Source organism: Podarcis bocagei (assembly GCF_964188305.1).
Source record: "Podarcis bocagei genome assembly, chromosome: 13".
Classification (NCBI taxonomy): Eukaryota; Metazoa; Chordata; class Lepidosauria; order Squamata; family Lacertidae; genus Podarcis; species Podarcis bocagei.
The window spans coordinates 40,903,171-40,928,754 of record NC_138138.1 but is presented as its reverse complement, the minus strand read 5'-3'; the positions used below and the strand labels follow the sequence as shown (position 1 = coordinate 40,928,754).

At 48.4% G+C, this 25,584-nt stretch overlaps 1 protein-coding gene and 1 long non-coding RNA gene across 8 annotated transcripts; one reads left to right on the top strand and one right to left on the bottom strand.

Moving 5' to 3' along the window:
* Nucleotides 1-258: 258 nt before the first annotated feature.
* LOC308570918 lies at nt 259-3,621 on the top strand. The gene is made up of 3 exons (XR_014001219.1): nt 259-679; nt 1,607-1,726; nt 2,317-3,621. It is a non-coding gene; the product is annotated as an uncharacterized lncRNA (long non-coding RNA).
* Nucleotides 3,622-5,851: 2,230 nt separating this feature from the next.
* FBRS (fibrosin) lies at nt 5,852-25,490 on the bottom strand. 7 transcript variants are annotated; one of them, XM_081165833.1, is made up of 18 exons: nt 23,216-25,488; nt 19,163-19,336; nt 17,476-17,511; nt 16,859-16,888; nt 15,862-15,910; nt 14,817-15,225; nt 13,607-13,845; nt 12,797-12,996; nt 12,567-12,611; nt 12,295-12,390; nt 11,628-11,696; nt 11,516-11,545; nt 11,253-11,324; nt 10,787-10,919; nt 9,473-9,559; nt 9,296-9,379; nt 7,916-8,135; nt 5,852-7,412 (listed from the first exon to the last, which is right to left on the bottom strand). In XM_081165833.1, exons 1-18 carry the CDS (start codon nt 23,606-23,608, stop codon nt 6,668-6,670), a joined length of 3,111 nt encoding a protein of 1,036 aa, XP_081021959.1. In that variant the 5' UTR covers nt 23,609-25,488; the 3' UTR covers nt 5,852-6,667. The 7 variants fall into 7 exon arrangements, with proteins under 7 accessions (XP_081021959.1, XP_081021960.1, XP_081021955.1 ...); XM_081165834.1 differs by having other exon boundaries at nt 14,817-15,222; XM_081165829.1 differs by having other exon boundaries at nt 9,296-9,559.
* Between the last annotated feature and the right edge of the window lie 94 nt (nt 25,491-25,584).

The following is a 25,584-nucleotide window of genomic DNA, read 5'->3' as shown; positions in this document are numbered from 1 at the left end:
CAAGCGCCAGGGCCAGCCCCTCCCTCCTCCCACCGCTCCCTCCACCCGCCGGCCTCGGCGCTCAAGTCTCGCGAGAGCTCGGGTAACGCGAAGGAGGGTGTGCGTGCGCGGAGAAAGAGAAAAGAAACTCAAACCCAAAGTGTCTCACAGGCACGTCACGAGGGAGGACGGCGTCCCGGCGAGAGGCCGGGGGCCAGAAGGATTGCGGAAGACGGCGCTCTTCTCCCTCACAATCAGATACAGCGGGATGCAGGACTGCGAGCCCGCGGGGCGAGGGAAAGGCCATCGCGAGTGAAGGGCATGCTGGGAAATGGAGTCCTGGGGATGCTGGGGGTTGGAGTCTCCCTCTCTCTTTCGGACGGAGGGAGGGAGGACTCGATTTGTCTTTCCTCAAAATTTCTTCCAATTGTTCGCTGGGCGAGCTGGCGCGACTATTCGAAGGTGCTCAAAACAAGATGCACAGCGCGCTTATGAATGAGAAGAGGCAGCTTTGGCTCGTGAAAACATGCACTTCCACTAGGACTCGCAGATACTTCGGATGCGACTTTGAAAGTCAGGAAAGTTTCAATGAATATTGTTTACAAGGGAGGGTGCTCGCACCGTCGCGCGAAACGAGGTTGACAAGACGTTGACAACATTTCGAGCTCATTTCAAAACTTCCAGTGCACTGATTTTACAGGTGATAAATCTGCATTGGGAACTCCAGAGCTTCAATGAGTTTTGAGTTTGAAAACCTGATTTCTCCAAAGGGAACCAATTCCAAATTTTGACGTTAGATGCAAAAGTGGGCCTGGCTAACTTGGCAAAGGAAGGGGAAAGAACTCATTGGCACTTAAAGCAAATATGAAAGTTATTTCAAAACCAGTATTTTCATTTTAGATGTAGCATAGACCTTTTCATGTTCATGTGGTCGAGGCCATAATCCTACACACACAGTTAGCAGTAAACCCTATTGAACTTAATAGATGTTACTTTTGAATAAACATTTTAGGTTCATGCTAAAGCCTTCAGCTACCTGCTTATAAATTCATTTTTACCTGCTCTTAATTATGTTTTTATTACCGTATTTATTGCTTTGATAACTATAAGTCATAGTTAATTTCTAAATAAAATAAGGGGATGACGTTTACAAATATTTGCTCTTCACTTCCATTCTAGATGATGCTTCAGGATTGGGCCTGTCCAACAAATATAAAACAATGGGAACAGAGAGAGACTGTATAATGCAATGTCTACTTGACTTAATATGTGAGAGGCCTATATTCAAGTCCTATTTCTGTCATTGACTAATTGGCTGCAGTGGAAAAAACAAATACTAATGGCTAGCTAGGACACCCACTTATTCTAAGGATAAACAAGTTAATGCTGCAGTCCTAAACACACAGGGATTTTGAGCAAAATTGTAGCTATATCGAGTACTAGCATCTTTGATCAAGCCAACTTATTGTGAATATATGGCAACTTTAAATTTATTTAAACCACTATGTTGTGTAGCAAGAATAGCTAACCTGCAGCCCACAGGATGTATCCAGCCCCCTCCCCAAGATTCCTCTGTATTTGTCATTTTTAAATTGTAAAAAAACATTTTTGTTAACTGCTTCCGTAGGTCCCACTGTCATAAGTGATGACGATAGAGAGTGTCCATCCGTCGTCACCCCCCCCAAGATATTAAAAAGGATGCATGAACTCATGGAAGTTTTAGACTTCTGGATTGGAGTGCAGCTTGGTAAATTTGTGTGTGTGCTGTTAAAAAAAACCTGATAACCATACAATGTTGCCTTACATTTAAGTCAAACTATAGGTCTAGCATGAGGGACGTGGGTGGCGCTGTGGGTTAAACCACAGAGCCTAGGACTTGCTGATCAGAAGGTCGGCGGTTTGAATCCCCGCAACAGGGTGAGCTCCCGTTGCTCGGTCCCCGCTCCTGCCCACCTAGCAGTTCGAAAGCACGTCAAAGTGTAAGTAGATAAATAGGTACCACTCTGGCGGAAAAGTAAACCGTGTTTCCGTGCGCTGCTCTGGTTCGCCAGAAGCGGTTTAGTCATGCTGGCCTCATGACCCGGAAGCTCCCTCGGCCAATAAAGCGGGATGAGCGCTGCAAACCCAGAGTCGGCCACGAAAGGACCTAATGGTCAGGGGTCCCTTTACCTTTATAGGTCTAGCATGACCTAAAGCATTAGTTCTCTATCACTGCTGTACGTAGCTCCGCTTGTTGCAGACACAAATGCAAACTTTGCTTATTGTGTGCTTGAACTAGATTCTTCTGTTTTTAAACAATTCATTAAGATGCCTTCATCTGTGACATGTTTCTTTCAGGTAACTTTTATTTTCATCATAAAAGGAAAAAAGCCACACATTCCATGGATGACATCCAGTTCTGAAGGAACAAATGAAAACATATGTAGAAGAACTCCTGAGGTTGTATTATGAGGACAACACCTCAGAAGGTTTTTACCAAGGGTTTATAAAATCATTTTCACTATACAATAAATTGCCATAGGATGGTATCCAATTTTAGTCACACATAGAACAAGGTCAGTTAAATCAATAGACCTAACTTGGGACTAGGTTGAAATCTGTGTTGGGGGTCTATAAATCTCAGTGGATATTCAACCCAGAAATAATTTTTATCTTTTGTTATCAACACCACTGAGTTTAAAGAGGATGTACAGTTTAAGATGCAATACTTACTTGGGAGTAAGTCCCATTGAATTAGGACTGTAGTATTAGCAGCTTCGGGATGTTTGCATGGCAATTAAAAAAACCCACAGCATTCCTATATGTGATAACTACATTCCAATGACAGCTATCATTTGGAAACGTCTTGCTTTAACTTTTTTCACAAGTATTACTTTTGAGACCAGAAATTATGTTATTGGGAATATTCTGGCAACATATTATGAAAGCATCAATATTTACTAAATAACCTACATGTTACAGTGCATATTCTGATTACAAAATATGGGAAGAGTCAGTTTGCCTACTCTGAAGGACTAGCTCCCATTTGACAAAGGTCAGTTAACAGTAAAAATCACTTGCTATAAACTACAGGGATTCTGGTTTTTGGACAAATGGGAACCTTTATTGATCTACCAGTTTTTTTAAAAAAAATCATACAAAACAGCTCATCAATCATCAAGAAGATTGGACATTAGAGATCCATCTCAGTCTTCTGGATAATTCTGTACCACCCCAAAGAGATCATGTATCTTTGTGTGTTAAAAATATAAAAATAAAACCATTTTAAAAAGCTGGGAGACACAATCCCAAATTAGATTGAAAACTGCAGAATTCCTGATTTCCTAAAAGCTTTTGCCACCCAATTCAATTTGTAGACAGTGGAGTATAAAAGGCAAGAGTAAGGACTACTACACTTTTCCAATACTTCATGTTTCAGACCTGAGCCTCAGTCCAAACTGAACCAGGCACGTAGGTGGGGTTTTGTGTTTTGTTTTTGTGTATAAAAAATAAAAGTAACCTAGGATATAGCATTTGGCTAGTTGCACTCATTTCTGCAAAACTGATCCCTGCATCACCTCCTAGAACATGATAAAATCTCTAAATTTGTGGCTTGGCAGTGGAAAGAAAAGTTCATTCTTATTAAAGTGGTTTTAAAAGAGATTTTGGATTCCAGTCATTGTCGCTCCAGATTCTTTGCTCCCTCCTGGTTGGAAAGAGACAGCACCAAACATTTAGACCACTAGAAAGCAGAAAAGTACAAAGCTAACTTCACAGACAAGAAACTTTCAATTTTACCTACCTCTTCCGTCCTATTATTATCACAGAGATTAAAAAATAGCTGCAATGGAGAACTTTTGTGAAAATACAAGGAGTATAAACCAAATAATATATATGCCACTTATGTAATCATCGCCATTCAGTATTTAGTGAGATTTTCCGCTTTTTTCCAAGGGATTGCAATGAACAAGATGTGGCTTTTGAAGTGAGAATGGAGAAAAATAAGAGTGCAACCTGGTAGTAGTCCCGGCCTGGCTCGTTTTTGGCTGTAATGCCACATATTTTATCACTTTCCCCCAGATTCTACCAAAGCCCAAACAGCCTATGGCATTAAGGTAGGGTTATCAGATGTCCCCGTTTCCCGGGGACAGTCCCCGGATTTACAAATCAGCCCCCATAAAAAATCCATTGAAGATGAAAAGTGTCTCCAGATTCATTGAAAAAAATCTGGTAACCTTATGTTAAGGAGTTGGAAGGGATGTGAAACAAAACTCCAGAATCAGAGATCTCAGGCTGGTGATAGCCAGGGGATTTCCCCAATGACAACAATTTCACACTGCCAACCTAGTTTTATAATATAGCAGGACAGTACAGGATTTGAAGATGTCTGCCCCTTCTGTGTACTTTCTCAACATTAGGAAGTGTTTGTGGCAGAGGTGTCGAAGACTGACAACTACTGGTTTGAAAGCGGATTATGGACGGGTCCCTTGCCATAAGCAACCAGGCTACAAGCAGCATCAATGGCCTCCTTCCTCCTCCACTCTCATTTGGCATGATTTATCATCCTAGGGCAGGGACGCGGGTGGCGCTGTGGGTTAAAACACAGAGCCTAGGACTTGCCAATCAGAAGGTCGGCGGTTCGAATCCCCGTGTCGGGGTGAGCTCCCCTTGCTCAGTCCCTGCTCCTGCCAACCTAGCAATTCGAAAGCACATCAAAGTGCAAGTAGATAAATAGGTACCGCTCTGGCGGGAAGGTAAACGGTGTTTCCGTGCGCTGCTCTGGTTTGCCAGAAGCGGCTTAGTCATGCTGGCCACATGACCCGGAAGCTGTACGCCGGCTCCCTCGGCCAATAAAGCGAGATGAGCGCCGCAACACCAGAGTCGGTCACGACTGGACCTAATGGTCAGGGGTCTTTAAAAAAAACCAAAACATACTAGGGCAACTCATAATAATGAGAATCCAGCCTTTAGGGTAGAAAGAGAAATCTTAGGGCTTTTAGTGCTGCTTAGTGCAACAATCAAATCTAGCTCAGTGTTCAATAGTGGCTAGCAAAGTGAGATACCACACTTGGGTGGGGAAGCCTCTGGGTATGACTGGTAGGGGTTATCTGTAGACCTGCACAAATTTACCTTAGTGTCTTGGCATGGCTTATAGCAATGCAAGTGAGAGGCACCAAAACATACTTTGTCCCAACTTCAAAGGCATTACGAAGTCTGTCATGCAGGTATCTTGGACCATTTCATTTTGCCCAAGTCCCTGGCAGGTGTTCGCTTTTAAATGGGCATTTCTTAAGTTGCCCTCTGGGGTGTGGGATCATGCTTTGGAGAAAGGGCTTTGTCTGCTGGGCTCTAAGCCTAGGACTTGTGCAGGAAGGATTAAAGGTAGAGGCAGGAAAATGGAAAACCCACCTTCAATTTCAGGCAGCCACTCGCACTGGTTTATCATTTTGTCCCTAAAGCAAAAGGGTGAGGGAAGAGGGAGACGAAAATGAGGGTTTCATTTCTCTTCCAAAGCAAAAACACTGTTGATGCTGCCTTCATGCCAAAGTATTTCACCTCCTGTAAAACCAGTGTCCTACTTGCATACCATCACAGTTGCTCTGGAGATGTGATGCTTTTGGGGGAATCTTGATCAAACAGTGTACAGTTTGGCTCCAAGTCTTGTTCCCTTTCATCTTTTAAAGGGCTACAAAAATTATACTCGTCCAGGGTGCCAGCCTCCCTTTCCCCAGAACTCCAGTTTTAATCTAATAGTGTCCTGCTTCCAACAGATGGGGCTAAACACCCAGGATTGAAGTGAGAAAGATTGTAGAGGTCTTGTGCTTTCCCCGCCTCTTCCTCCTGCCCTCCTCCCCGCCAGCCACCCAAAGACACACACGCACACACCGAGGAATCCAGAAGCACCAGTTTGGGGTTTAATTAACCAACCTGGGGAAGAAAAGGGGCACTGGACAAGTGCATTGCACCCTCCTCACTGCACCTTTCCGGTCAATTACAGAAGGAGGAAAGGGACCGGGAGGCGGAGAGGGTGCGGATACAGGTATAGAAAAGAGCAGTACAGTAAAAACAAGGGGAGCCGTGGGGGGAGGACAGGAGAAGAGGGAGAAGTCACTTTTAAAATCACAATCTCAAACCTTTTATAAATGTACAAAAAAACCTTTTCCCCCACCTGCTTGGGGCAGAATATATAAATATTTACACTGCCTGGCAGGGGGAGGTGCCCCAAGATACAGCCCTCCCCCTTCCCCTGAAAGCAGCTTTCCCATCAGTCCATTGAGGGAGAAGAACACGCCCCAGAGCCATTTCAGCCCAGCAGGAATACTGGAAGCAGACACAAAACCTGTAAGGAAGAGGGATCTGGGAAGAAACCGGGACCCCAAACCGGGGGCACACCAGCCCCTCGACTCCTGCCCTCCCTCCGCCACAAACACCTCTAAAACAGAGACACCACACCCCGTATCTCTTAAGCCCCAACCTGAGCTTGGAAGAGGTTCCAACTATTCATAGCTGAAGGAGGCGAAAGTCCTTCTGGGAGGGGTGGCTGGGTGCTCCTCAGGTTAAGGCAGCAGGAGGCTGCACTCTTATCCCTGCCTGACAGGAAGGGGATGGGGGGCTCGGTTTCTCTGCCCAGGGCTCACGCTGACCCCACCAGTCCACTGGAGACAAGGGAAGCTGCTTGATACAGGTGCGCACATGTCCCAGAGCAATATTATCTGGAGTCCCGGTCCTTGTAGGCTGCCAGTTCCCGGATGTCAGGCGCACGGCGGGGGGAGCAGGGCCGAGCATTCGAAGCAGGGATGAGAGGCGGGGGGGCGCTCAGCAGTCCTACAGCGGCAGCAGCCGCGGCAGCAGCCGCAGCAGGGGTGGCTTTTGCCAGCAGCCCATTTGGGTGGCGGGGATAGGCCATGAGGCTGGGGTGGGGTGGGGGCGCCAGGCCATATAACCGGGCCCGTTCGTAGTCCTCGGCGGCAGTGGCGGCAGGCGACGGGGTCTCCAGGTAGCGGGGCAGGCGCTGTAGCGGGTGCAGCTCCAGCCCCCGGTGATAGGGCTCACGCCAGGCTTCGAGCGCAGCATAGGAGGCAGCTGAGGGTGGGGCAGCAACCAGGTATGGGGAGACGCTTCCGCCAGTTCCGGTCTGGGGTCTCTCAAACACAGCCAGCGTCCCCAGGGGGTGGGAAACATGCAGGGTGCTGTGGAAGGGAGGCCCCGTGCGCAGCGCCCCCTCAAAGCCCGTCAACTCAGGCTCCTCCTTGACCTTCACTTCCTTCTTCAGAGGCAGCTCTGGGTAAGGTGAGCGGGAGGCGTGGCCTGAACCTGCCGGGCTTCCGTAGCGATGCTCACGCTCTGCTGGGATGTGTGACCGGCCTGGGGGCTCCTCGTGAGCCAGTGCTAGGTTCTTTGGGGTGGGAGTAGCTGGAGAGGCACGCAGTGGATGGCGCGAGAAGAGGGCATCTCTGAAACATACACAGGGAAAAGAAAGTTTGTGCTGGGGCGGGAAAAAGTCACTCTCCACAACCTGGCACTGTCACCCAGCCCTATGCAGACCCCTTATTTGTCATACTGGGCTGCCCCAACTGCCTCTTACTCCACCCATACCTAAAGAGTCCCAAAGAGCAGCAACTGCCCTCCCTCTCCTGAATACGGTGGAACCTCGGTTTTCGAGCATCTCAGAAGCAGAACAATTCAGAACCCGAATGCCGAAAACCTGGAAGTAATTGCTTCCATTTTTGAATGCGCATCAGTAGTCGAACGGCTTCCACTGCATGTTTTTCCATGTTTTTAATGGGTTTTGCAGACTGCCTATTGATCCTCGGTTTTCAAACGTTTCAGAAGTCAAACCGTCTTCTGGAATGGATTACGTTCAAAAACAGAGGTTCCACCGTATCGAACTCCATTCACTCTTCATCCAGGAACAGCCTTGACCCCCTTGTCATCACCTCTGTGTCCCGCCTCTTACCTGTCCTTTTCATCCTTGATCACTGGCCCTTCTGGCTTCTCGCTCTCCTTCTCATGCTGGCTTCCTCCACGCTCAGCCCCATCTCCAGCCCCACCTTTGGGCCAGGCTGGGGCGGTGGGAAAGGAAGGGGGTGTGCGGTGTAAGCGGTTCCATGCCTCATGGGGGCTAGGGAAGGCTGGAGCTCCGGGACTGTCCTTCTGCCCAAAGACAGCACTCGAGTCTGGGAGGGGAAAGAAGAAAGATTGGAACTGGCCCATTAGAAAAGACTGCTGTCCCCATGGCCCCTTTGCAGTGGGGTTCTCAAAAGCCCCAGGCAGCTGGGCTCACCCAGGTAAGAGGTGTGGGGGCAACTAGGCCCCCAAGCTGGAATAAGAATATAAAGAGAGCCTGCTGGATCAAGCCAATGGCAAACCTAGTCCAGCATCCTGTTCTCACACTGGCCAACCAGACACCTGTGGGAAACCAGCAAGCAGGAAGTGAGCCCAAGACCACTCCCCCTTCTGTGGCTTCTGGTATTTAGAAGCATTACTGCCTCCGACTATGGAGGTAGAGTTTAGCCATCATGTCTAGAGCACTGATGAACATTGCACCATGGTGAAAAGAGCATAAATAAGAGCTCGTGCATGCAATCATTCAGAAATAGCCCCCTCCCAAATGCTGCTAGTGAATGGGGGGGGGGGGATGCATCACACGTATTAATGCTATCTCACAACCAAAACTTTCTGCATGAAGGAAGCCAGCATACCAAGGACACAGGTTCTGACTTGGGCTTCTCCTAATATTTGCGTTTCCTAAGGGCACAATTTCTCTCTCTATTCCACTCCTGCCCCAACCCAGCTATTGCCCCATTTGCTTTTCTGAAAGTTTAGACCAGTCCTAACAGCTTCAAGTTTGCAAGGAAGAGGCGTAAAGCCTTAGCCTTGAAATGGCAGCCAGGTGGTAGGAGCACCACAAATGGAGGCAAAGGGAGGAACTTCAAAAGCTTTGGCTCAATGGGAAAAGTCCTGAAACTTAGCCTCTGAGAGGGGACACAGAAATTGGCAGAAGGAAGAGGGTGGGACCCATAGCTCCTGGGTTTTCCTTCCAGCTCTGAGAGGGAAACAAAGGAATGTGGGTGAAACAAGGGGAGAGCAAAAAAAAAAAAAGCCCAAAACTTAGAACCCAGGATTTTCCGTCTCTAGTTCTTCATAATGGGGCTGCAAGGGCTGGGATGGAAAACCGAGTTTCCTGAGTTACTTCTTCAGCTGTAAGAGTAGAGGGTGGAGTAAAAGGAAAGGAAAGAGTCCTGTGTTCAAATCCCCATCTGTAAGTCAGCCTAGAGAACCATTCTGGCCCCATTAATTACAGATTTTATGCCCCTAACCCCCAAACAATACTCACTGAAAGATGGGTTCCCCAGGCCCCCAAAAGCCCCATTGGAGAGCGCCCCGAGGGAGGCAAAACTGGGGGGCCTGCCAAAGGGATCTGGAAAAGAGGCGAGCAGAGGAGTGAACAATCGTATGGAAGATGCTGGGTCCTGCCCCACCGGCCCTGGCATTCTGGTGCGCCAGCTCTTACCAATGTGGGGGCTGGGGCTGAGGAAGGAGCCATGAGGGGTGCCGGCAGGACCAAATGATGTGCCACTGCCTGGGTGGTGGATGGCACCTGCAGGACAGAAGCATGAAGAAACATTAGTGGTCAAGATGCTGGGATTGACAAAAGGGGGTGCACCTCACGGTTACTGAGATGATTTAACATTTTTGTAGCCTACCTATTCCCCAAGTTGGGATCAAGGCAGCTTCGAACATTAAAAAATATCATTACAACATACTAAGTAGTAAAAACAAACTAGTTAAAAACAATAGTGAAAATCCCTTAGAACCCATTTCAAACCAGCAGTTAAAATGCAGTTTGCCCTGACAGTGGCAAAGTGATCACCATTGTCTGCACCTTAGTCTGTCTGAATGGGAACATCTTCGCCTGCTGGCAGAAGGATACAAAAAAGGAACCAAGCTAACCTCTCTTGGGAGGGAATTCCACAATACAGGAGCAGCCAAAGAAAAGGCTCTCCCTCACATCACCACCAACTGTGCTTCTGATGTTGATGGGACTGAGAAGGGGCTCCCCTGAGGATCTCAGCATCTGGGCTGGTTAATACAAGGAGATACTATCTTTCAGGTAGAGGATGCTGGGCTCCCAAAAACATAAGCAGGAGTAAGAGTCCCTTGTCACTACCAATAATCTAAGCAGCACATAATCTTTTTAGTGTCTTTTTTAGCTGCCTTGACACAACCATATAAATGGCAAGGCACACCAGTTCACATTTCACAGGCAGGGCTACCGGGGGGGGGGGGAACCACCCTTGAAATCCTGCACACTGGGTCCCTCAAAAAGCTCACTATCATTACTGGCATAGTTCTAGGGGAGCCTCCAAGTACCATAGAAAGAGTGTACACAGAGTTTGCAGGAGGCCCAGAAATCTGGCAGGCTGGGTTACAGAGTGCCCTCAGCCTTTTAAGAATCAAGCGCTGAGGGCCTTTTGGCAGTTCCCTCGCTGCGAGAAGCCAAGTTACAGAGAAGCAGGCAGAGGGCCTTCTCGGTAGTGGCACCCACCCTGTGGAACACCCTCCCACCAGATGTCAAAGAGAAAAACAACTACTAGACTTTTAGAAGACATCTGATGGCAGCCCTGTTCAGGGAAGCTTTTAATGTTTAACAGACCACTGTATTTTAATATTTTGTTGGAAGCCGCCCAGAGTGGCTGGGGAAACCCAGCCAGATGGGCGGGGTATAAATAATAAATAATAAATTATTATTATTATTATTATTATTATTATTATTATTATTATTATTATTATTATTAAACTGCAGGATGGGGAGTTAGGCACCAACCTGAGGCTGTGAAGAGAGTGGCTGGACGTGCCAGCTCCTGGCTGTGAGGCAGGCTGCCAAAGGCTCCCGTCCCAGGCAAACCAGTGAGAAGGTCGTTCCGGAAGTCCAATTTCTGGGGGTCACCCTGCACCAGCTGAGAGGAAATAAAGGATACAGAGGCCCCCCTTGAGTAACCAGGCCTGGCACGCTATTCACAGCAGCTTCCGCAGCCCACTCTTTGGCAGGGACACCTCCTGCTCCTGCCCAGCCCCAGGCTCTGGTCTTGCGGTTCCCGTTTACCCGCCTCCTATCCCAGACTCACAGACCCCGCCTTGCATCCAGGGTCCAGCACAGACATCAGAAGAGCAGAATGGGAGAGGCTTCTCCCGTTGCTTGCAGCGACCCTCTGGCGGCTACCAGCAGGAGCTGCGCCACACCCCATCACTGTACGCAGGCGGAGGGGGGAGGTGGCGCAGGCCCACCCTACCTTCATCTTCTCCTGGTGCCGCAGGATCATATATGCTACACGGACGTGCATGGCGCACCACTTCCCGGGCTTCTACGAGAGAGGGGGGAACCATCAGCTCTGTACGTTATGTCCCTGCTGGGCCAGGCACAAGCTGCCCTACACCCTGACTTGAGCCCCTCTCCCCACCGCCGCCCCCTGTGGGGTCAGCCATCACTAGTCCTTGCTACCCCGAGCAGCCACCCCACTGCACCGTGTCCAGGAGGGGTCCCAGGGTTACTCACTCTTAGCGTCGGCCTGAAGGGATCGGTGAGCTGAAAGGAGACAGAAAAGCCAAGTGGGAGGTTAGTCATCCTTTCCACACTGCCCCGCCCCCTATACAGATGGCACACTCACCTGAGTGCCTTTCTGGGACAAGGTAGGTGGGACAGCCCCCAGCCGGGATGGCAGGTCAGGGTTAGTGCTCTGGGGAAGAAACAGTGGGTCAGGAGGAGACAGGCTGCTGAGGAGAACTCTCCTCTCTCCACATTCAGATCCCTCTCCCAAGCACACAGAGAATCGTGCAATCCTCTTGGCAGAGGTCAGAAATCCATTCTTGCACCCCGCCTTCTCTGTTTTCCACATAGAATCCTGGCTCTCCAACCCAGCTATTGAGGAGCTCTGGCTCCCAGCCTCCCTGTCCACCTCAGGGCGAGGGGAGAATGCCACTCCATGCAGGACACACATGCATGCTCTCCAAATCACGAGGGATGCTCCCCTCGGCCCCACTTCTTTCCCAGAGCCAGCAGATGAACCCAAGAGTCCAAGCACCTGCTCTTCATGCTCAAAAGCTTTGGGGCTCCACTTCTCCCCAGTAACCCTGGCTCCCCGCATCCCCATACTCTGCTCCCCCCAACTCTTCACATACGATTCCCCAGGAGTCCTGGCCCTCCGCCCTCCCTGCTAAAAATCCACCAGGAGGTTGGGGAGGGGGAACCCAGGAGCCCTGAATTCTAGAACTTCCCCCCTTCCAAGATAAAAAGAACAGAAAAGCCCATTTGTCTACTATGTCTGGAGGCTTCACCTTAGGTTGGAACGCCCCCTGCAGGGAGCCAAAAGTCACAGCGGGAGGCAGGACCGGGGAGATCCCCGACACGGTTGGGGGGAAGGCGGCATAAAACTGGAAGAAGAAGAGAAAGCAATGGAAGCGCCACCCAGAGAAAACCAAGGCGGGAAGGGAAAGAAGGGGGGTGTTTGCTCCTTCCTCAGGACACACAACTCTCAGAGCTTCCTTGGGTCCCCCTGCCAACAGGTCAACCCCCTGGGCGCTCCCTACTCCAAGAAGGCCGCACTTACATTGTGTCGCAGGAGCCCATCCATCTTGCCTGGGTATTTCTCATACTGCAAGAGAGAGGAAGAGAGAGGCACAAGCGAGAAGTGAGAAAACTCTGAGGGGAGAGTCCCATCCTGCACATCATCTCAGCTCTCACCGACAAACTCAGCCCTACACTAGGGAGGGGATGCAGCTATGGTTCCCAATGCCCACCCTCCCTTTCTCCCAGCAATCTCACCAGGATTACACTCACCATGGCTGGACTGGCTGTGGGCACCATGCCTGGTGGGAAAGGGGTGAAGTGCTGGTGGGTGTGCTGGTGGGTGTGCTGGTGCTGGTGGTTGTGTTGGTGGAACTGGAAGGCCAGCGGGCGGATGGCGGCAGCCCCCATGTCGGCGCCGCCTTGGGCCGTGAGGAAGCGTGAACTCAGGTCTTGGCGGATTAGTTCTTGTTCTAGGGAGGTAGAAGAACAAGTCACCCGACAGCAAGTTGCTTGGGGTGCGGAGCCAGCAAGGAAAGGAAGCAAACGTGGAAAAGATTCGACACTCACCCACCCCAAATCACCTCACCCGTACAACTCACTAGAGCCACACAGCCCTGCCTTACAGAAACTCCCAGTTTTTCTGGAAGTACTTCTCTAGGCTAGACTCCAGATTTTTCCTCTTCTTGCCAAGGCTTTCTGCCAATAAGCATTACACCTTCAAAGCCAGCACTGCTACACACAAATAAAACCCTTCGTATATTTGCCCTGGCAGTTATTTTCCTCCTCCCCTGCCCCAACTTCCAGCCTTTCCTTTCTGCTTCATGTTGCCCTTGTATATCCAAACATTTCTTTTTCCCCAGCCCCAACCACCGCCACCACGAGGGCTACAAAAAAATTTTTTACACAGAGTTCTCTGGATTCTAAAGTTATCATAAAACATGAAAAATATGACAGTAACCTTCTATTTTCTTAGCCTACACCCCACTTTCTCACCCCTTGCCATTTCTACATAGCCCCGACCATCTTCCCCAAGACTGCAGATCTCTCTCAGCCACACCCCTCCCGCCAAGTCCCTCTTACCAGATATGGCAGCGGCTGCAGCTGGGTGCCCGGCAACTTGAAGCAGCGGGGGTGGCGGTGGGAGGCCAGGCGAGGGGGTGAACATGCCTGGGTGGTGGTGGGAAGGGGGCCGAAGGGTGGGCGGGAAGGCGTGGGGAGGCAGGGCCAGCGAGGGGGTGGAGGGCCGGTGAGGGAGCTGAGAGGAAGAGGGGGAGCATGGAGGGAGAATGGGCTTGGGGTGAGCTGCGCCGCGGCTGCACCTGAAAAAGGGAGAGAAAAATAAATTTGGAGTGGGGAAGTCAGGAGGAGACAGAGTAACGATGGAAGCCAGAAGAGCACAGAAGCACTGAAGAGAGCACTGAACTTGGACCCAGGAGGCTTGGGTTCAAATCTCAACTCAGCAATGGATTCAATTGGGGGGGGAGTAGGGGGGGCTTGAATACAAGGTTTGCCCAACCAGAAGTCTCTAGTCAGCAAAAAGGAAACAACAACAACAGGCCTCATTGGGCTGTTGCGAAGACAAGCCAGAGACAGAGGGTCTTCTATTTGAAGTAATCCTACATAAAGGATTACTCATTATGGGTGTTTAGGCTGCCAAGTTAAGCTGGGACACATCTGCACTTTAATATTGCCAAATCAATTATCTTCCAAGTGAGTGCAGTAATGTCAGTTGCAAAGAAAGAATAAAACATTTCCTGTAATAAAAAATGAGGATAAATGGCAACACTCAAGGAGAAAAAAAAATGAATAAGAGAAGGAGAGAAAATGTGGGGGGAGAGGTGAGTGCAGCCAACATGCACTGAGTAGTCACAAAATGGGGCCCAGGAAGTCCGAGTTCAAATCCTGCCTCTGCCAGAGGTGGCCTTCGGCAAGCATCTCTCTCTCCCCCATCAGCTCCAGTCAACCCAGTTGCAATATGCAATATAGGGATGAATATAAGGATGCCAATACTGACTTACTTTACAGTGATGTAAATAGTGATTTGAAAATAAAAAATCCTTATGAGAGCTCTATGAAGTGTTATTATTATTAAGGCACAAAGGATAGAAGGGAGACTGCTTGAAGGGAACAAGGAGGAGGATGATGAGTGATGGGTCAAAGGCAGGGGGAAGCAAAGGGAGAGGGGACAAAAAAAGGAAAGGAAGACAAATAAGAGGGACATGAGAAAGCTTGAAATAGAGGGAGGAGGGAAAGCAAGAATGAGAAACAGAGAAAGTGCACTGGGACTCACCCTCCGGTGCTGAGATCCAGCCCTACAGCGTATGGCGCTTGCGTCTGACTGGCAAAGGGCGGTACCTTCATGTGCAGCTGGCTCTGGGTGAGGTTGTGGGGGACGGCTCCCCCCTGAGGCATCGGAGGCAGCTGGCCTTTGGGTTGGGGTGTCCCGCGAACAGCATTAGGCGTCTGAGCCCTTGTCCTGGTGGGAGGTGGGGCGGGAGGACTGGGGGGCAAGGCCTGAGCTGGAGCGGGGGCTGCGGCTGCCTGAGAAGGGGGCTCCTTGGGCAGGAAAGGCACTAGCAGGGGGTCCCGGTCGGCCTCATAATTACGCTCCTGGCTCCGCTCCAGGCCAGAGACTTTAGGGATCACAGAGAGTTTGGCTTCACAGCTCCCATTTAATGCACCAATGGGTCCCGAGGCTGCTGGGGGCAGAAACAGAAAGAAAAAACAGAGGTTGAGAGTACCAGGTGAGTAGACTTTGAACTGTTGGTTCAATCCTTGCTGAGCCATAGACTCCCTGGCTCGGCAAATCAGCCACATGTCCTGTTGAGCAGGAGAGGGGCTGTGTCACAATCTACTTCAAAGAATCCTTTTGGGGGGCGGAGGAAGGAACTATTCTTAAGCAATTGGACCCTAAAAACTCTAGGAAACAGCAAACACAAAGGGAGCAGAAAACACACCTGGAGAAGAGGCCCACCTGGTCACAGTACTTCAAGCATTTAGCATGAATAGATATTAGGTGTTGCTATTACTCAAAAAACTTACATTAGCTTTCAAAAAGAGAAATAATCTAGTGGAGCTTATCTGCTCCCAGGACACCACAGGAAATGTGATGAGGCAGAGGAAAGGAAACTCAGTGCAAGTGACTCCTACCAGAATATCACGCTGTCTATTAAGAGTCTTTCTGGCACCTTGGTGTTTGGACAAGAGCGCAGTCTCAGTGATGCTAATAGGAATATGGTTGTGAATATACATTAAAGGAAGGTAGACTATTTGTCCATCTAGGCCAGTATTTTCTACTCTGACCAGCAGCCCCCACCCTGTGCACTTAAACCCACCTTTGCTGGTTGAGACAGTGAATGACTGTTCGAGGTCATCAACGGAGGCCTACAGAGACAAGAAATAGCGGCCACTCATTATTTAGTCAAGAGACGAGAATTCAGCACAAAATAAGCACCATCTCAAATTGTTTTGAGGCCAACTTGAAAAGCAGTCAGGAAGCTTCTGAAGGACACAAATGCTATTTCTTTCTGAAGCAAGCAATGGAAGTAGCTTGTCATGCAAATAAGGACAGATTTGCTACTTCTAGTCACTACTTCTATGGTTGGTGCAGAACACGGTTGCTTTCCTTCCAAAAGGAACAGGCCTCTGGGAAATTATTATGCTAGTGTTGACAAATGCTGGCCTCCTACACCCTTCCAGGTAAATTCAAGGTGCTCATTTTGACCTGCTGCCCTTGTATACCAAGATAGGTCACTGTATTCTGCAAAAGTGTCCCCTTGAAGTCCCTAACATATCAGAAGCTTGCTCCATGGTAACTCTCAGAGAGATATGGCAGCTGCTCACTATTTGTACTTTCTGGAAAGCAATTTATGACATTTGTTTTGACAAGCTTTTCCAGCCAGGTGAGAAGGTATTTATTCCATATTGGTTTTAAACATACCTTTTGTTGTTTTGTGTACAGGTTTCAAAGCTATTTTTAGTTGTTTTTATGTAAATCGTCTTGAGACTCATGTGGAAGACAAATCATTAATAAAATAAGATAAATAAAGGCCCAATGTCTGCACATTTTCCACAGCACCTTAACACCACTGTGCAAAGATCCATGTGGTTCAAGTATTCACAACACCAACATTTGTGTGGGATGAGAAATATGGAGAATTGGATCCCATGTGGCTCGGTATGCAGAGAAACGGGACCTTGGCGTTTTCCAAATTGCTGGGTCCATTTTGCAATATCTGCCCTGCCCCAAAACTCCCATACAAGTGTCAAGTGATGTGGCAGTCACAAGTGAAGCCTGGCAAATTACAGGACTAGGGTGGGGTCAATGCCTACCTGCTCCTCTGGGTCACTTTCTGTATCACACTGCAAAAGGAGAATGAAAGAAGGAAGGAAGTCCGTCAGTACAGCAAACTGGAAATGCTCCTCAGTGGCACACACACACACCCCACCACAATGCTGGTCAGCAGCAGGCTCTGCAGAAGACTTATGGTAGGATTTTATGGCACATGGAAAGACTGATATTCTGATACCCCAAACCCATGGACCACCCAAGGTCCCAGAAGGGAACAGAATCAAATGCAAATAAATCATGCAGGCAGGCATCACTGCAAAGAAGCACGGCTGAATCCATCAGAGATTCAGGAAGAAGCCTTGGTGCCTTCGCACTCTCCAAGGGACCAGCATCTCCCATGGTTTAGCACCAAGTGGAGAGGATTAGTTACAGATCTCCTGGAGGCCATTTACAACACACACACACACACACACACACACACACACACACCCTTGCTCCAGTTCACAGGTGGGAAAGGATGCCAAGGAAATAATATTTGGGAAGCTAAAACAGTGCCCTGTGAAGCTGTGTGCAGCCAGGGCTCACCACTAACAAAAACTACAGCCCAAACCAAGAGAACAGGGGTGTGGGAGAGAATGCTTATACATTGCCCACTTACTATATATCCAGTTTCCAGGTAGGATTGGAGAGAAGGCTGGAAAAAGAAAATAAAGGTTGGCCGGGGGTGGGGGCAGAGAGAGGAAAATAAAGAAAGATAGATTAGACTCAGAAGGATAGGAGGCTGTTAATCCCAAAGATAAAAAATCCCAAAGATAAAAAATTAAGAGAAAGCATCCTTGTTTTGTCAGGAGAGTAATAGATTTTAAGAGCAATACTGAAAATAAAAGAAAAATGTGTCCTCCTTAGAAATACATGCCGAGTATTCCACAAAGATGAGGAGATTCTGGCTGGCATGCTACACAGAGACACAAATTGGCTGCATTCAGATGATCATCTCAGCTTAAAAAGCTGAGATATGAATGCGTCTCTTTCCTCCTCATGCAGTCACTTCACTCCTCCCTTTGTGCAAATGAACAAGACAGGAAGATCAGTTAACTATAATATCCCATGATGGCCAAACCAGGAAATTATAGTTAATAACTTCCAAAACAACTCAAGTATTAAACCAACTTTAAACCCTGGTTTCATAGCCTAGATTTTTCAGAAGCCATTGACCAGCATTTCCTAGTTCAGATGCAACGTGAAACTATAGTTAGCCAATACTTCCTGGCTTGTTTTTCAGCTTGAGCAAAGGAAGAAGCCAGGCACCTGAATGCAGATGCACAGGAGTCATTCATATCTCAGTTTATACAATTGTCCAAACATGCCCACCGCTCCACTATTTGCTCTAAATTTATTAGGCATTTTGAGGATGCCAAGAGCAATTTTCCTGGGTTGGGATTTGTCTCTATCCTCAAATCAAATTATTAGTAATATTTCCAACCCTATCGAGGCAGCGTCATTGCTGATGTCACCAAAACTCATCTGCCATTTGGAGATTCAACAACACAACAGAAAGCCCTCTAATAAATAAACCACAAGCCCTCCTGTGGAGGGAGTCCCATTTTCTGAGGGCAACTTTGCTCCCGCTCTGTTGCTGTCAGCTAACAGGAGTGCTGAGATTCAACCTGTCTCAGGGCAATACCCTTGTACTTGGAATCCTTTATTTTTAATCCTTTTCTGCAGGAAAAATATGGTAATTTAACAGCAAAGGAAAGCTATGCTGCACAAGCTCAAATAAACTCTGTTTTACAGATTTAGTAGCTTGGCCCAGGCAAGATGCTATGTTCTGGTTCACATTAAGCTCTCTGTTTCCCTTATGTCCTGAATTTTCAATTAGCCTTAGTATTCAAGATCTGAAGAACGTTTTCATGTAATCTCATTGAATTCTAGCAGCTTTTCATTTTGCCTCTTGCTCAACCCATATTTTTAACATAATGCCATACTCAGAAAGAGAAGAAAATTCACCAGACATACAGCACTATAGGCCAAGTTATTCAGCACTATAGAGTTTAGTTGCTGCTATAAGGCCTGCCTTTTTGCACAACAAAACCTAGCAAATTTCAAGCATGTGTATAAAAAAAAGTTATTTGATAACAGAATCCTGTTGGTAACATGTCCTAGACCAGCCACAACCGATACTAATTGACGTCCATTCTCCCCCAACCCAACAAATCACCCAATTAGCTGCCCAAGAGATTTAAACTTAAGCCTGCAAAATGGGGGGGGGGGAGCATATAAAAGCAGGCTTGACAGCAGGCAACACAATAAAAAGCAGTTTCCAATCCCTTAGCCACGGGTCTCACCTCTTTGTGCCGCTTCTTGGTACGCTTCCTCACTGCTCTCTCCCGGCTGCGACCCTTCTCTGAGCTCCCATCCTCATCCTCAGGCTCAGAGTTGTTCCCCTCTCCCCGTTTTCTCTTTCCAGAATGCTTCATCCGAAGCTCCAGCCGCTCCGGGGTCTTCAAGGTAGCATCCTTCTGTGGGAAGGTGACAAGGCAGGTGTGCATTAAAACTATATTGAGCACAGAAAAGCTCAGGAATCCCTAAGCTAACCCCAGATGGATGTTGGGATGTATTTCAGCTCCCTAGAGGCAACTATAAAATAAATAATAATGATAATGATAATGATGATGATGATAATAATAATAATAATAATAATAATAATAATAATAATAATAATAATAACTGTAATAATAATAAATGGGAAGGTGGGAATGATTATGTGTGTTAATTACTTGATCATCTGTACCAGGCTGACTGGTCTCAGAAATAACATACACCCCTTCTTACATTATTGTGTGGATATGGTAGAAATTTACACTTCTATACAAACACAAACCATGGAAAATTAAGAGATCAAAGTGTATATCCAGTATAGGAGAATTGGTGTGGTGTATACTGGGCTTTGATCAAGAAGAGCTGAACTCCCATTTCTGCTCAGCTTTGGGTCAAGTCACTGCCTCTCACCCTTGTAACTGTATGAGAAGGGTTAATGGGGAGCTACGTACATCACCCTGAGTTCTTTGAAAGAAGGATGGGATAAAAATGGGATAAATTATAACCATATGCTAAGCATTATGAGAATAGAGCCAGACTGAGAGCCAACATGGTGTAGTGGCAGAATGTTGAACCAGCACAGAGGGTCTCAGTTTAAACTTCTGCTCAGCTATAAAGCCTCACTGGTTGACCTTGGGCCCATCTCTCTTATTTAAATTTTTATTTAAAATATTTCCAGTCCACATTTAATCAAAGGTCAACCAGAACAGCAGCCAATGCAGAGATATAATATCTCAACACCTACTCCAAGCACTGCTACCCTAAAAATGACTGCATGAATAAATGTGTCTGCAGCTGATGATGAAACCCAAAAAGAGACAGTGCCACCCATCAATGAGAAGGAAGGGTATTCCACCAAGGGAGTGTCACTGCAGAGAAGGTCTTCTCCAATCTTGCTTCATGAGAAGACTGCCCTTAAAGGCAACCCAGAAACTTCAAACACAGTGGGCAGATTACTGGCTGGAGTTCCATTTAGAGCTCGCACAATCCCTTTCTGAAAGCAGCTGCACTGGTTGCCAGTTCATTTTCGGAACCAATTCACGGTGCTCACGTTAATATTTAAAATCCTTAACTTAAGCCCCAAATATTGGAAAGACTGCCTCCTTCTCTACAGAATCTCTCAGATGTTAAGGTCAAGAGAGGGACCATCTTGGTAGTTCTACTACCCTCAGAAACTGGTAGTGGTGGTCCAGGAGAGAACAACTTTTGAACTCTGGAATTTCTTCCCCACAAAGGTGCATCTGGCAACTTCATTATATAGTTTTTGTCATAAGCTGAAGATGCACCTCTTTACCCTGACCTTTAATACAGTTTCAAATGTTGTATTTTAAACTGCTGTGACCCATCCTGGGACTTCAGGGTGAAGGTCGGGGATATATCAAAATAATAACTGGCTATGCCTGGCAACGCGGGTGGCGCTGTGGGTAAAAGCCTCAGTGCCTAGGACTTGCCAATCGAAAGGTCGGCGGTTCGAATCCCCGTGGCGGGGTGCGCTCCCGTCGCTCGGTCCCAGCGCCTGCCAACCTAGCAGTTTGAAAGCACCCCCGGGTGCAAGTAGATAAATAGGGACCGCTTACTAGCGGGAAGGTAAACAGCGTTCCGTGTGCTGCGCTGGCTCGCCAGATGCAGCTTGTCACGCTGGCCCTGTGACCCGGAAGTGTCTGCGGACAGCGCTGGCTCCCGGCCTCTAGAGTGAGATGAGCGCACAACCCTAGAGTCTGTCAAGACTGGCCCGTACGGGCAGGGGTACCTTTACCTTTATGCCTGGCAACACACAACAAGGGTGTCCCTGAGGATCTTAGCCTGACCAGATGTGAAGGGTTAGGGTTAGATTAGATTATCTAATCTAATCAAATCTTATCTATCTATCTATTTATTTAAACAATTTATACACTGCTTAACTACAATAGACTCTAAGAGGGTTACAAAGATATCACTACAAAACATAAAAATCAGATAAAACTATAAAATGAAACATCATTTAAAATAGTGTAGGGGGGTAGAACCAAGTATACCATGGGTTCCTGGGAGAAATGGTGAAATAAAAATGTAATTTAGTCAATCTTCTAAATCCAAACAAAATGAAGCTAGCCATACCACACACCACTGTAAGCAGCAGCAATTGATAAAATTTTCTGAAAAGCTCAGCAAACACACACTTGCCTTGCCTGGTCAGTTGCATCTAGAATGCTGCATTTGCACAGCACAGTCCAAGAAGTCTGTCCTGTCAACAGACATTCACCTGGCCACTACGGGAAATGAAAGTCACCTTCAGTGCATTGGGGAGAGCTGATAACTTAGGGAAGATTGGCTTAGCTCAAGAGAGATGCCAACAAATAGGAAAGGCCTCAGAGGAAGATAAGAAGTTTGGGACTTTATCCAGAGAAAGCAGCCAGTCTTGGGGTGGCAGAGTGTCAGACCAAGGCATGCTCTTCCACCCCTGTGATTTTCTGTGGCTGTGGAGTGAATAGTTCTTAGCAATGCACTGGATTCCTTTGGAGTTTGGCAAAGGCACCTGTGTTCACGCCCAGCTCCTCACCCAGTCCTGTCAAGCTGGAAAGGCAGGTGAAGCCAGTCTAGCCTGGAGCATTCCTGTGTTTAGCAGAGCCTCCTTTGCTGCTTCAGCAAGTGAAGCAGCTATGTTTTGTATGTCACCTGAGAGATACACATCAGCACCTACGGAAGTCACATAATCCCACACCCACCAAGGTATGCAGAGTTGATTAGACCACATCCCAATCCTAAAAATATTCATGAAAAAGGGACCATAACTTCAACACACTAAGAAACTCACAGCAAAACCATACTGATTGGAGCTTACTAAAGCCTCCTTTGCTTTATGTCTCATACTATACCTTTGCATATGTAAGGGGCACTTATACTAAGGCAGACAATGGGTTCATTTAGCCAGTACTACTAGGGATTTAATTCAAGTTTTTATATACAAATTACCAGCTCTGAGCTATGGTTGCTCCCTTTAGTCAATAACCATTTTATCTTATTTCAAGTGCTGAAGACTCCTCTGACAGCAGCTCATCTCCCCCTCTTACTTCCTCCTCCAGTCTCTCACAAAAGGGTATTTCTTCTCACAACAATTTACCAGAAAACAGACCTGCTCCCCCCCCTTTCTCCCACATGCCAATCAGTTTAATTTGAGGAGTCCATTTGGTTCCCTATTTGAGATGATTGACAAGACAGGAGACCATCTTACCATGGTCTTGCTCCCTTTTATATCACCACTGGCTTCTGCTTCTAGAACAAACTGAAGTTCAAACAACCAATCTGCCTTTGTCCTGTGCTAGATGGCTTGAACACTACCAATCATAGCTTTAAGTTCTTCTGCTCTTATAAGGGACTTCTAGGGATCTCCCAACCAAGAGACCAATCAGGGACCCACATCTGTTTAATTTCAGCTATTATCTGAGAGCAACTCAGATTGTCCACTAGATCCATCACTGTCACTTGACTTGGGAATCCCATGCTGACAAAAGGGAGAGGGGGGAGGGGAACAACAACCTGCTGCACTTAAAATATACTAGTATTTACATATGTTTTTACTCCTCTTCTCCAGCACACCCCATCCTAGCTGACTTCTTCCCGTGGAGTCTCAGAAGCAGAAGCCAGTGTCTTTTCTGAATTATGGGGACAAGAGAATCCAAGGTTCTCCCTCTTTCTTCTTCCTTTCTGTATCACAGCTCTAAGGGGCCCGCAGAACTAAAATCACTCCCAACCAACCTCAGCACCCAGACTGTACAAAGGCCCCTGAGACCCCACAGACAGAGATTGGGACACTTCCTCACCTCAAGTGCCTCAAGGCTGACAAAGCTGGCAATGGCAAAGCCATCAATGAGATCCTCCTCCTCCTCTTCCTCCTCCTCATCGCGGCTGCAGGATGATCCAGAGGGTCTCTTCCGCCGTCGCAGGGGCCGCCGCCTTCGACGCTGCTGCTGCTGCAGGGAGCGGCCTTTTCCAGGTGCCACAGGAGCAGGTGGGGAGGGGCCTTCACTGTCCGATCCTGAAGATGAAGATGACGAGAGGCCACGACGAGACCCATCCCCAGGACGGCCTCCCCGGCGGCGAGTGCAGCGGCTCTCACGGTCCCGCCGTGAGCAACGCCGCTGCCTCCGTGTTCGGCTACTGCTGCCTCCTCCCCCACTCCAGCATGGGGCAGGAGCTGCCGCTGTTCCTTCCATGGTTCCCCCCTTGAGGTACAGAGAATGTGTCGTGTTGTGTCCTGTGGATACTGCAGACACACAAGGAGGTGGGGTGGGGGACACTCTTCACCCTTCACCAGCCAGTTGCATTGCAGCTGCTCTCAACTGAGCCCTTGTTCTTCCACAGATGCCACTTGGAAAAGCAAGAACAAAACTCCTCTCTTCTTTTCCGTAAAAAAAGGGGTTTTGTATTTCGTGGCCAAAACAAAAAATCCTTGGCCTTTACACCTTACAGTTGTCAGCAACCTTTCCTTGATTTACATTTAGAGAGCCCACTCAACACAAGTGGATCCTTTTTGCTCTGGGAAAGTCAAAACAACTCTCCTTTCATTCAAGTTTAATTCCCTCTCAAGTGACAGGGATGGCAGCTTCTGGTTTTTTTCTGCTTGTTTTTGGTCTTTGTCTTAAAGGCAAGACCATTAAATTAAAAAGAATTAAATACTTTCAACATAGAACTCTAAGAAGTGGAAGGTGATCCAATAACTTTTTCTTCCTTTACATAAAATCAGCCCCTGCCAGCTCACAGAGATCTCTCTCTAACATGGAGCCTCCTGTTTGGGTGGGGAAGGAAATCTGTCAAAGCACCCTCGCCTTGGACAAGGGTTTTACATCCCTCCAACTGCGACACAGTGTGCCTTTAAATATATATATATATATATTTGTTTGTTTGTAAAACCCAATTTTAAAACAAACCCCAGCGCATGGCAACTTTCTTGCAGGTTGAAGGAAGCCTTTGCTTTAAGTGCCTATCTGTGTGGTTTTTTTCGGAGACGAACCGCGAAACTGTCACTTTCGACTTTCCCTCAGGGGAATTGGGGGTTCGCCCCCGACGGAGCTGCCAGCCTGGGCAGCCTCCCCTTTAAGACTGCGGAGGTGGCTCCTGCCAACAATGGCAAGCGGCTTCCGCCCAGAGGGCAACTCACTTCCTCCGCTCGGCCGAGGGCTCCCCGCGAGGGAAGCGGCTCCGCGGGGCCATCTCTTCTTCTTCCTCTTCTGCTTTCCCGGGAAGCGACACCTTCTTCTTCCTCCTCCTCCTCCTCGCGAACCTCGGTCCGTGAAGAAGAGGCCTCCCGGATTCCTCCCACAGGGTGTGACCTTGCCTTTAAGGGTCCGGATCTCTGTGTCTCAATTTCCCCTTTAAGAGTGTTCGATTTTGAGTCCGCCACACATTTCCTGCCAAAGCATGGCCTCCCCTTTAAGAATGTGGATTTAAAGTTCTCCCTTGTCAGACACCGACTCTCCCAACGACCGGAATGAAAAGCCCTCCAAGCATTTCTCTTTCCTCCTTGTCAGCTTGCGCTGCCCTTTAAGGATCCAGCGTTCAAGGTCCTCCGGAGAAACCCGAATTTCACCTTTAAGGGCCACCCCTCCCTCTCAGTCACAATGAGGGCCCGAGAAGAACTCCCCTTTAAGAGGGCCGAGCTCCCTTTAAATCCATTGACAGGCGCTGGAGGTTGGAGGGGGGGTTGTTGTCCTCCGGCGGAAAGTGCCCCCTCTTCTCGCGACACCCCCCAAGCTGTCCCTTTAAGAGCGCCGGCCGTTGAGGGGGCTTTTCAACTCACCCCACCTTTTCGCCTCCGTCCAGGCTCGCGGCAAGCGGCCCCGCGAGCCCCTGGCGCTGATTGGCTGCGAGGCTGGTACCCTCCGCTATCGTCGCGGCCCCCCCACAGCTGATTGGCCGAAGCGGTGAGGTGAGTAAGGATGGGGGAGGGGTGGCTGGCTGGCTGGCAGGGTCCGGCTGCAGGGAGGGAGGCCGGCAGGCGGGCTGGCGTGGCGCTCCCGTCCCCCTCGCGCCTGGGTGGGGGGCCCTTTCGGCTGGCCGTCCTTTGCCCCCTCCCCGCTCCGTCTCCGCGGCTGCCCCCCGACTCTCCCTCTCCCTCTAGCAGCCTCTGCCGGATCCCCTTCGTCTCTGCGCACGGCACGCAACTCCTCCCACAGCGTCATATCCCTCCGCC

Coding starts and splice junctions, on each gene's coding strand:
- FBRS (XM_081165829.1), bottom strand. CDS start 23,608: ATGGAAGGAACAGCGGCAGCTCCTGCCCCATGCTGGAGTGGGGGAGGA. Junction 16,889..17,475: donor ACCTGGAAACTGGATATATA/GTAAGTGGGCAA, acceptor CTCCTTTTGCAG/TGTGATACAGAAAGTGACCC. Junction 11,546..11,627: donor TGTCCCAGAAAGGCACTCAG/GTGAGTGTGCCA, acceptor GTCTCCTTTCAG/CTCACCGATCCCTTCAGGCC.